General features: G+C 44.6%; 1 protein-coding gene and 1 pseudogene across 2 annotated transcripts in view; both read right to left on the reverse strand.

Annotated features, from left to right (window-relative positions):
• DYM (dymeclin) overlaps positions 1-12216 on the reverse strand; it is a 362668-nt gene that overhangs the window by 294752 nt on the left and 55700 nt on the right. For both annotated transcript variants that reach the window (XM_062201648.1, XM_062201646.1), the window contains exons 4-5: positions 5715-5808; positions 4665-4798 (exon numbers count right to left, since the gene is read on the reverse strand). In XM_062201648.1, the coding sequence (XP_062057632.1) occupies positions 4665-4798; positions 5715-5808 (228 nt within the window). The remainder of the gene's footprint in view (positions 1-4664; positions 4799-5714; positions 5809-12216) is intronic.
• Positions 360-3401, reverse strand: LOC133766700 (pre-mRNA-splicing factor SYF2-like; annotated as a pseudogene).

The following is a 12216-nucleotide window of genomic DNA, read 5'->3' on the forward strand; positions in this document are numbered from 1 at the left end:
CATCGCGTGCTGCATGCCACAGGGTGCAGTAGTGGGAAGCTAGAACCAGGAGTGGGGCCGGGACTCAAATCTAGGCTCTCCTAAATGGGATTTGGACGTCCCCAGCAGTGTCTTAACTGCTAAGCCAAAGGCTCACCTCTTATCCTCTCATTGCAGGAACCCATGCTTCCCTCGATCAACTATAAAACATGGGATATTATTTGCAATTTAACCTTTTGCTTGTTTGTTTAAGAAAAAACATTGACTTCTAAGTGCTGAGTGGAAAGGCACAGACTAGGTTCTGATTTCAAAGCAAACTCAATTTGATGGCAGAAATTTTCACACCATTGTCAAGTTTATAAAAACAGCTCTCGAAGGGATTAAGCAGCTGTTCCTCTTTCCAAATTCTATTTAATTTCAGCCGTGTACTTCCACAGAGCCTTTCCGCTTTCTTGTGAATTTGGCATTTCTCTCATTACCGCAGTCAAATCTACATCATCGTCGTAAGGATGCCTCCGCGTGTGTTTGTCTCGCGGCTCAATTCGCTTTGCCAGGTCGGTGACCATCCTGTTGATCTCTGTGGAGGGCACGTGTGTACCATGCAGAAGACTGGTGGATGTCGGGAAAAACTCTTCTCCGTGCTTCTCCCTCAGTCTCTCATACATGTCCAGGTCAGGTTTGATCTGCTTAGGTCAGCCTACGATACTGGCGTAGCTGGGCAGCAGCATAGTCTGAAAATCCTGGATGGGGGTTTCCTCTTTTTTTTCTCCCATCTTTCTGCATCCTCTGGGCTGATCTCCGGCAGCTTCATTTCTCATAGTCTTCCCCTCTGGCTGCACATTCCTTTTTCTTTTCTTCTTCCTGAAGTTTCCATTCCAAACGAGCTTTCTTGGCTTCCCAATTTGCCAGTAACTTAAGTCTTTTATCTTCTTCCACAACTTCCTGGTGATTTAATTTACGAGCTTCGTTCTTCTGGACTTTAGCCGCAGCCGCCATCACAACCTTTCTCTCCAATTTAACCTTTTTTCTAACAGCATCAAAGAGTGTTTTACTATCTATCTGCCCACACACAGTTAATGGGGTAGCAATTCATACCAACTCAAAGCTAGAACTGGGCAAAACAATGAATGATTTTCCATGAAATGCATTTTCTAGAGCAGAATGGGTAATAAAACATAAGTAAACCAAAATAAATAACTAGCATAAAGTAAACAAAACAATGTTAACACAAATGTTTTATTCAGTAATAATACCACAGTTCAAATGATCACATTTTAGCCATGAACTAAAGATAACAGATTTAAAGGAAGTGTAGAACATATGATTTAGCCTCCTTGCAACAAGTCAGCTACATCGTTTGTTTGGAGAGAAACTTTAGAATGCTTGAAAAAACAAACAATTCTGGCATTTTTCACTGGGCACACTCTCAGGAATGAAACTCAAAGATAAACTCAGCCCATGGTAGCCCAGCATCACTCGAGAGAAAGATTTTCCCCAGAAATTTAAGATTGCTCATATTTTGTTAAAATACAAACTAGACTTGGCTCATCTATCTCCATATTTAGGAGACCACACATATGTAAATTCTGGCAAATTCTATTCAGTCTACAAACTTCATACTAAGGCAAAAGAACAGCTCTGCCTGGGGAGGGCCCTGCACACCCTGCTCACAGCCCTGCTAGAGAGCTCCTTGCCCGTGGTATTTGCCACCTTCCAGTTTTGGCACAACCTGCAGAAGCACTCAGCGGTATCCTGACCTCACAGAAATGGAAGGAGCCAGTGTCCTTAGACATCTGCCTACAAAATGGCCACCCAGCTGCCAGCCACAGAAGGACCCTATACTGAGACAGCGAAAGTCACTTCTCCAAGTTTGAGTCAAGAAACACACCCTTCTCTAATTCACTAGGAACAAGAGTGGAGAAAGAGATCACAGTGAATCAGAAACCCACATTCTATTTCTCCAAAACCGTTTCATGATCTTTACAGAGGCCATAAGGAACCTTGAAAAGCACAGTCTGACTGGCCTAATGTGTGCAGTGGTATAGGCAGGAACTTTCTCTACTATCACACAAAGGCATCTCAGGAAAAGGGCACGCGGTCAAGCTAACCATTCTGGGGCCAGTGTTGTGGCACAACGGGTTAAGCCCCTGCCTGGGATACCAGCATCCCATAGGAGCACCAGCTGCACCACTTCTGACCCAGCTCCCTGCCAACGCACTTGACAAAGCAGTGGAAGATGGCCCAAATGCTTGGGTCCCTGGCACCTAAATGGGAGACCAGTTGGAGTTCCTGGCTCCTGGCTTCAGCCTGGTCCAGCCTCAGCCATTTTAGCCATTTGGGAGTGAATTAGGGGATGGAAGATCTCTCTTGCTCTGTGTTTCTCCCTCTCTGTATCTTTCAAAGAAATAAATAATCTTTTAAAAAGAAAAAAAAGTTAACTATTTTGTTGTACTCTGTCTTTTCGTTGTTTGAAATGTGATGTAGTCACCTCATGCCCTGATATCTTTAAATAATAACCATGGTTTTAAGAAATGCTTGACTGAATAAAAGGTTAACTTTCCTCCCTCCCCGCAACATTGTTTATAAAAATCCTAGAACTGTGGAACTATTTCACAGTGGATATGGCTGAAGTGAAAAATCAGTAGTACACTGTGATCTGGGCCCGGACGGACAGAAGTATTCCATGGGCTCATTTCCCTGTCAACATCTGACTTTGACATTTAAATGCCAGTGCCGGCATCACAGTAGAGAGAGAATTACTCCAAAGTACATGAAAGGAAGTGTGATAAATGTATGAAAAGCCACACAGCACACAGGCCTCAGTTAAAAACGCAGACATCGGAATTCTCCCACTGCCACCCTCCCAGGAACTGGCAATACTGGACTCGGAGCCGCCCGCGTGGCCTGGCAGCCTGATCAGGCACAGGTGCACTCTGAGGACAGAACTAATCAACTGAGAAGCAGCACAGCCTCAGCCATGGAAGGGACACCAGCACGAAGGAGATGCGAGCTCGGCATTCCCCACACTTCATCATTTGTTAGCAGTCTGAGCAGGCCATTCTGCTTTCCAGACTATCAGTTTTAGTGCCGAGAAATGAAACAAGGCTTTGATCAGGGAAACTACTGACAAAAAGGAATGGAAAAAATCAAACACACTTCGGGGCCGGCACTGTGGCGCAGCGGGTTAAAGCCCCAACCTGCAGCGCCGGCATCCCTCATGGGCACCTGTTCTTGTCCCAGCTGCTCCATTTCCAATCCAGCTCCCTGCTAATGTGCCCGGGAAAGTAGCAGAGGATGGCCCAAGTGCTTGGGCCCCTGCACCCACGTGGGAGACCTGGAAGAAGCTGCTGGCCTCAGATTGGCTCACCTAGAGCACTGTAGCCATTTGGGGAGAGAACCAGCAGATGGAAGACCTCTCTTGATCTCTGTCTCTACTTCTCTCTATAACTCTTTCAAATAAATAAAATAAATCTTTAAACACACAAACACACACACACACAAACACACACACACAAACACACACACACACACCCCTCAGTGATGTCAGGATCCTCAGAGATGGGAGACCCACTCTAGCATCATACAACTGTCCTTGGCAATGCCATTTCTGACCAAGCTGCCATCGAGACTCACACTGAGACGCCACACTGAGACTCCGAGACTGTTCGCCCTAGGAAAAGAGCATTAGGTGTACCTGTAGTTCTGATTTGCATTCTTCCTTAATCGCCCTAAGACACAGGGTTAGGATGCCCAGGTCCCACATCAGACATCAGGCTGCTGGGGTCCAACACCTGGCTCCAGCTCCTGATTACAGCCTCCTGCTAATGCAGATCCTGGGAGCCAGCAGTGATGGCTCCAACGGGTTCCCCCTACTCACATGGAAGACCTGGATTGAGTTCCCTCCCACCTTTGCTGTGCCAGCCCTACCCGCAGCTCTTGCAGGCATCTGAAGAGTGACTCAGCAGATGGGAGCACTCACTCACTCTCGTGCTGTGTCTCACATAAATAATAAATAATATGTTGCCAATTAATTATGTTTCAAATCAACACCTAGGGGCCCACATTATGTTATAACAGGTTGGGCCCCTGCCTGCAATGCCAGCATCCCATATGGGTGTTGCTTCAAGTCCCAGCTGTTCCACTTTGGATCCAGTTCCCATCTAATGTGCGTGGCAAAGCAGTGGAAGATGGCCCAATGTGCCTGCACCCACATGGGAGACCCAGATGAAGTTCCTGGTTCCTGACTTCAGCCTGAACCAGTCCTGGCTGTTGTGGCCATCTGGGGAGTGAACCAGTGAATGGAAGATCTTTCTCTCTCTCTCTACCTCTCCTCTCTCAAACTTTGCCTTTCAAATAAATTAATCTTTTTTTAAAAAAATTTAAAAATTAATTATCATCTATTTTCTAAAAGAAATAAAGACTTGTGAGTTTTATTTTTATTTTACTCCTTTCTTCTTAGATATGCATGGAAGTCAAAATAAATAAAAGCATCAATCCCACTGGCTTTCTTATCAAAAAAGAAAAGAACAATTTCATTTAAATTACACAGGAAAAGAAAAAGGGACAGTGTCAGGTCATTTAAGAAAATGAAAATCATGAGATGAAAACTGAAATTTCAAAATTATATTTTTATCCTAATATGCTGCACATGCTAGACCCAAAACAACTTCAAAGGCAATACTTACTGTAACTGCCAGGAGATTTTTCTTCATAAGTAAAATGAAGTTGTAATTCCTCCTCTGACATTTCACAGATGAACACTTTCAGCAAACAGCAAATAATAAACAGGGCATTGTGGGTCTGCCAAATGAAGATGTGGCTGGAAAGGAAGGCCCAAGGTCACTGAGGAATCGCTGGTCAGTCACAGGCGTCATCAGTTTATTTCCAGTCCAAGACTTCCACCATTTTGCCCCCCACTGATAACATCAGAACAACCCCGTGTCTTGTAACCATCCAAGAATGACCAGCAGTGGTGTCTGTTACACTGCAGGTCACATTGCATTCTGCGTATTTCACAGGGTGATTCTACTTTACTGATGCCTACAGCAGTGACTGCTCTTTGTTCCTTATCGCTGTCCCACATAAAGGTGATTTTTTTTAAAAAGCTTTAAAAAAAAAGCCCAAAAATTTAATGGTAATGTACAGAGAATATGTGCAAATATACAAGCAAAATTTTAAATGAGGCAACAGCAGCACAGTACAATATTTGTTATTGGAACTAGCTACCTGAACTCACAAGAAAAACTAATAAATTCAGTATGGTCTGATTAGAAGCAAGGCAATGAACAATCATTTTAAGATACTTCCATCTAAAAATAGTCTTAAAAAAATGCTCGAAGAACAAAAAAAGGGTCAATTTTCCATTCAACAGAATATGAAGGAAATAAAAGCAACAGATGTGGAATGAAGTAATAGTCAAACTGTCATTACTTAAACCAGAAATGAACAGCAGTGATAATGGCGGAAATTACCTTCTTTAAAAATAACTACATCACTATTAATCTTCTTAAGGAACATATTTCTAAAGATTGTCCAAAATGCTGGAACTGAACAAATTCCAGAACGTAGAATTTCACTGCAGTGACTGAGAACTGAACCGAAATTGCTCTTTACTTTTTTCTCTTATTAATAATGAGAATAATTCCTTTACAGTTTAAAAAAAAAAAAAACAGAATTTTCATCAAGAAATAAAAAATATTCATGTAGTTAACGATAAAGCAAATTGGCCAGCTTACTTCTGACATTCTGCTGAAAGCTTTAGTTCTTTGGTTCTAGAAAGGAAGACCTTAATTAGTGCACCAAGGTTTCCTGTTCGCGGATTGTTTTCAACTGCAAGAGAAGAAAAAGATTGAAAAAGTTAAATTCAGAACTGAAGTCAAAGTGAGCATACCCCACCTCTTAGGAAACCAGATGTCAAATGGAAATCACGCACGGCCAGCCTTCCTGGGACTTGGACACCTGGTTAGGGAAATAAGAAATGAGGGCGACTGCTGCTCTTCATCTGAATTCTGACATCAAAAAATGATCTGCAAAATGAAAACAGAAACAACAGGAGAAAGTGGCCATCTCATCTCAGAATCCAAAATTGTAAAGGGAAGATGTCACAATTAACAGACATAGTACTCAAGGCCAGCGCTGTGGCGTAGTGGGTAAAGCCACCACCTGCATTGCCAGCATCCCATATGGCCACCGGTTTGAGTCCTGGCTGCTCCACTTCCGATCCAGTTCTCTGCTATGGCCTGGGAAAAGCAGCAGAGAATGGCCCACATAGTTGAGCCTCTGCCACTCACGAGGGAGACCCAGAAGCTCTTGGGTCCTGGTTTTGGCCTGGCCCAGCCTTGGCCACTGTGGCCATCTGTGGAGTGAACCAGCAGATGGAAGATCTCTCTTTCTCTCCCTATCACTCTTCCAAATAAATAAGAAAAAAGAACATATCCTTATCTACCTTCAAACCCTTGACTCTAAAGCTAGGTTCCACCAATCCCTATAACCAAGGAGTTGGACTTAATGAACTAAAAAGTTCTTTCAGGTTGCAGAGCAGGTCATAAGAGCACAGAAGTTAAGAATTCATCAGAAGGGAGAGACTGCTTGGTCAGAACCTTTCATTTTACTGATGAAGAAAGAGACTGAAAAAGGTTATGTTGTTCAACCCAAAGTCAACAATATATTCGTGACAAGTGCACAGTCTTTTTCCCGTAAGCTGGTTTTCAAAATCTGAAATATCAGAATTCTGATATTTCTCTTTTGAAACATGTTTTTAACTGTTTTGAAAACCAGAAATGCAAACACTCAAAAGCACACTGGCCTGTGCTGCCAGAAGAATTCATTTTTGTGCAGATCTGGGAATCATATATTTGAACATTTTGAAATGCATCAAAGGTTTGAAAAGATGGAGTTCTCCAGAATTTTTTTTTTTTTTTGAAATCTAGGACTACTCTTCAGCTGCCAAGCTAACAGAGGTCTACCTGCTGGATCTGTGTTCTTGTTAAGGTTCAGAGTCAATGCAAGTAATGGTTTAACAGTCTCACAGGGGAAAAAGAAAAAAAAAAAAAATGTTGTAGCATATTGCTATTCCAAGTGTGGTTCATGGACTAGCAGCTACTGGCAACTAGCTGGGAGCTTCTTGGAAGTTCAGGATCCCAGAATCCACCCTACAGCAAGTGAAGTTGAAAAGTGTTTCTCGAGGTTTAACATGCCTTCCAGTCACCCGGCATTCTTATTAAAATGATGATTCCACATGCTAGCAAGTGTGTCCTGAAAGTCTGCACCTTAGTCTCCCAGCTGATGCCCTCTGCTGCCCTCTGTGAACAGCAAGGCACCATGTTTGCTGTTAAGTTAGAGGAGTTTCTGTCCAGTTCTTATCATCAAAAGTAGATATGTGGGCAAGCACTGTGGCACAGGTGAAGCCTCCTGCAATGCAGCATCGCATATGAGTGCACCAATCTGAGTCCTGGCTGCCCTGCTTCCCATCCAGCTCCCTGCTAAGGTGCCTGGGAAAGCAGCATAAGATGGTCCAAGTGCTTGGGCCCCTGCACCCATATGGGACACCTGAATAGAGCTCCAGGCTCCTAGCTTCCACTTGGCCTAGCCCTGGCTATTGTAGCCATTTGGGAAGTGAATCAATGGATGGAACATCTCTGTTACTCTGCCTTCCAAATAAATAATAAATAATTCTTTTTTTGAAAGGTTTATTTATTTATTTGAAAGTCACAGTTACACAGAGAGAGGAGAGGCAGACAGAGAGAGAGAGTCTTCCATCTGATGGTTCACTCTCCAGATGGCCGCAACGGCCAGAGCTGTGCCAATCCGAAGTCAGGAGCCAGGAGCCTCTTCCAGGTCTCCCACATGGGTGCAGGGGCCCAAGGATTTGGGCCATCTTCTACTGCTTTCCCAGGCCATAGCAGACAGCTGGATCGGAAGTGGAGCAGCCAGGACTAGAACCGGCATCCCACTTCAGGCCAGGGCGCCATGGCGCTGGCCTCATAAATAATTCTTTTTAAAAATTCTTTAAAAAAAAAAAGCAGAAAAATAAGAAAAAAATTTAAAAATTAGATAAGTGATTAGATATTGTTAGTGTTTCACTTTGAAATGAAAATAACCTGACCGGCGCCGCGGCTCAACAGGCTAATCCTCCGCCTTGCAGCGCTGGCACACCGGGTTCTAGTCCCGGTCGGGGTGCCGGATTCTGTCCCAGTTGCCCCTCTTCCAGGCCAACTCTCTGCTATGGCCCGGGAGTGCAGTGGAGGATGGCCCAAGTCCTTGGGCCCTGCACCCGCATGGGAGACCAGGAGAAGCACCTGGCTCCTGGCTTCGGATCAGCGCAGTGCGGCGGCCGCGGTGGCCATTGGAGGGTGAACCAATGGCAAAAAGGAAGACCTTTCTCTCTGTCTCTCTCTCTCTCTCACTGTCACTCTGCCTGTCAAAAAAAATTTTTAAAAAGAAAATAACCTATTCCTTCAAGCTTTAAGTTTACTTTACTGAATGAATACCCTGAAATTTCAGGATAACTGTTTTCTAAAAAGTTAATATTTGCAGGGCCAGCACCGTGGTAGAGCAAGTTAAAGCCCCGGCTTTAACTGCAGCACCGCATCCCATATGGGCACCGGTTTGAGTCCTGGCTGCTCCACTTCCCATCCAGCTCCCTGCTAAAGCACCTGGGAAAGCAGTGGAAGATGGCCCAAGTCCTTGGGCCCCTGAACCCATGTGGGAGACCCGGAAGAAGCTCCTGGCTCCTGGCTTTGGATGGGCTCAGCTCTGGCCATTTGAAGACTGAACCAGAGGATGGAAGAACTCTCTCTCTCTACACCTCTCTATAACCCTTTCAAATAAATAAAATAAATCTTCAAAATAAAGTTGAGTATTGGGGCAGGCACTGTGGCATAGCAGGTAAAGCAGCCGCCTGCAGTGCCAGAATCCCATATGGGTGCCGGTTCGAGTCCCAGCTGCTCCACTTCTGATCCAGCTCCCTGCTATGGCCTCGGAAAGCAGTGGAAGATGGCCCAAGCGCTTGGGTCTCTGGACCCTCGTGGGAGATCTGAAAGAGGTTCCTAGCTCCTGGCTTCAGATTGGCCCAGTTCCAGCCGTTGTGGCCATTTGGGGAGTAAACCAGAAGGTGGAAGACCTTTCTCACTGTCTCTCCCTCTCACTGTCTATAACTCTACCTCTCAAATAAATAAAGTCAAATCTTTTAAAAATATGTCATTTAGCTACTGTAAATCAAAACAAAATTCTGAAACAAACTAAGCTGAGGCTACTATGACCTCAAGCACCATTCAGAATCCCCACTTCACAGCCCTGGCTCATGCGGCAGCCCCTTTGTTACTGCACGATTCCACGAGTAATCATTTGATTTTACGAATGGCTAGCTAATTAAGCACAAACCAATCCTGTGTTGTTGGAAGGAGCAACCAGATGGGTGGGATCAAGGCTTGTGTACCTCTCTGATTCACTCATCAGGGGTTTACTGAGCTGCTCATACAAGCCCACACCGTCCGAGGCAGCAGGGAGCTATCTGTAAGCAGAAGTCTCAGGCCTCATGAAGCCTACATTCCAAGGCAACAAAAAAGTTTCCACAGCACTTTTTTTTTGAGAAGATGGAAATCAGATAAATAAATTAGTAAAATTAAATATGCTCCATGAAGAGCAGATGTCTAGCCTGGCAGTTAAAGCTCAGACACCCACATCCCAAATCCGAGTGCCTGGGTTTGAGCCCCAGCTCCAGCTTCCTGCCAATGCAGACACTAGGGGGCAGCAGTGACGGCTCAAGTGGCTTGGTTCCTGCCACACAGGCAGGCAGACCTGGACTGCATTACCAGCTCCTGGCTCTTGGCTCAGGTTCCCCTCCTGCCCCAGCCTAGCCCAGGCCACTGAGAACATTTAGGGAGCAAATCAGCAGACAGGCATTCTCTGCCTTTCTGTGTATCTGTCTCTGTCTCTGCTTCTCAAATAATTTTTAAAAAATGTTCAATGATTTTAAAAAACAAGACCTTATGGTAGAATCAGGATTCCAAATGATCTCAATGGGCGAAACAATGGACTGTATCGAGCCTGAAGTTAACCGGTAAAAATGAAGTGCTATGGTGAAGCCACACGGGCTTCAAGAGACCGAGCAGCAACGGGACCCTGGCAGGAAGGCAGACAAGGGTTGACAGAATCTGCCAGAGTTCAAATCACAGCGTGAATGACGCTATTTACATTAAACGACTTAAGCCCATGTGCAGAGAATGCTCTGAAAACATACAAAAGGTTGGCAGAGCTGACTGATGTTCAGTATGGACGGTTTTTATTTTAGCTATATCACTGTGTTGGAATTCTTGGCAATTAATGAGTATCGTGTTTTGCTGTTCCCAAGCATACTTTTAATGACACATCCCCAATACAAGGTCAAGTGGAAAATGTAGATTAAAATAATTATGGATATGTGTGTGTGCCGTGGGTCTATGATTCCCATGTGGGAGACCCGGAAGAAGCTCCTGGCTCCTGGCTCCAGATCAGCTCAGCTCTGGCCATTGCAGCCATTTGGTGAGAAAATCAGCAGACACCTCTCTCTCTCTATTTCTCTCTGTAACTCTGCCTTTCAAATAAATATAATAAATCTTTAACAATAACAACAAATAACAATAACTCCTGTGCTGATATTATTATATATAAGTGGGTTTTTTAAAAAGACTTATTTATTTATTTGAAAGTCAGAGTTACACAGAAAAAGAAGAAGAGGCAGACAGAGAGAGAAAGAGAGAGAGAGAAAGAGAGAGAGAGGTCTTTCATCCGCCTGTTCACTCTCCTCCCCAACTGGCCGCAACAGCCAGAGACACGCCAATCCAAAGTCAGGAGCTAGGAGCTTCTTGTGGGTCTCCCATACGGGTGCAGGGGCCCAAAGACTTGGGCCATCTTCCACCACTTTCCCAGGCTGTAGCAGGGAGCTGGATCGGAAGTCGAGCAGCCAGGACTCAAACTGGCACCTATATGGGATTCTGGCACTGGAGGCGGCAGCTTTACCCACTACACCATAGCACCGGCCCCATACGCAAGTGTTTAATTTTCAGCACTGTTTTTTTTTTTCTTTCAACTTTTGACATAGCATTTTCATACATATGGGGTAGAGTACGATTCAACACCTGTGTACAGAGTGTAACCATCAAATCAAAATCATCAGCAACCCCATCTCCTCACAACATTCACCATGTCTACGGCTGGGCACCTTCAGGCTCTTCTTTTCTAGTTACTTTGAAACAAACCACAGAGGCCACATGGTTTTTGAAGGCCAGTTCTATTTAGCACAACATTTTCTAATCTCTGGATGTAATTCAAGGTAACTACTATAGTAACCCCTCTATCGTTACCAACCTAGCTTGCTTTTAAAAACAAAAAGACTGGGGCTGGTGCTGAGGCATAGCAGATAAAGCTGCCGCCTGTAGTGCCAGCATCCCACATGGGCACCGATTCGAGACCTGGCTGCTCCACTTCCGACCCAGCTCTTTGCTATGGCCTGGGAAAGCAGAAGATGGCCCAAGTGCCTGGGCCCCTGCACCCGTGTGGGAGACCTGGAAGAAGCTCCTGGCTGCTGGCTCCTGGCTTTGGATCAGCTGAGCTCTGGCCATTGCAGCCATTTGGGGAGTGAACCAGCAGATGGAGCACCTCTCTCTCTTTCTCTTTCTCTTTCTTTCTCTCCCCGCCCCCCCCCATCTCTCCCTCTCTCTCTCTCTCTCTCTCTCTCTCTCTCTCTCTCTCTCCCTGTCTCTCTGTAACTCTGCCTTTCAAATAAATAAATAAATCTTAAAAAAAAAAAAAGATTAGATTGTATCAGGCTGTCTTAGGCAAAGTCACTGAGGTGGGCGTGACTCGCGCCACTTCCCTGGAGCTTGTCTAGAGAACGTGACACAGGAAAAGAACACTGCCATCTCTTGCTATAGTCCCTGTACCTCAGGCATGTTAGACACAGCATCTCTAATTTCCAAAGCAATGATGCAATGAAAGGATAAGTATCTGCATTTTTAAAAGTATCTATACTCCTTTCCAATTGCTACCAACTTGAAAGTAAACCATGTGAGAAACGAGGCCTGAAAAAGGTTACCATTCATCTAAATAAGTGGTGAATGATGGAAGATGCCACGCTGGGTACTTCACATAATCTGATATTTTTTCCTTTCAAAGATCCTATAAAACAGTTCTTCTTTATCTCAGTTTGGATGAGGAAGTTAAGGTTCAGCTAACAAGTAGCAGAGTTAAAATTATGAT

This window comes from Lepus europaeus, chromosome 9 (assembly GCF_033115175.1).
Source record: "Lepus europaeus isolate LE1 chromosome 9, mLepTim1.pri, whole genome shotgun sequence".
Classification (NCBI taxonomy): Eukaryota; Metazoa; Chordata; class Mammalia; order Lagomorpha; family Leporidae; genus Lepus; species Lepus europaeus.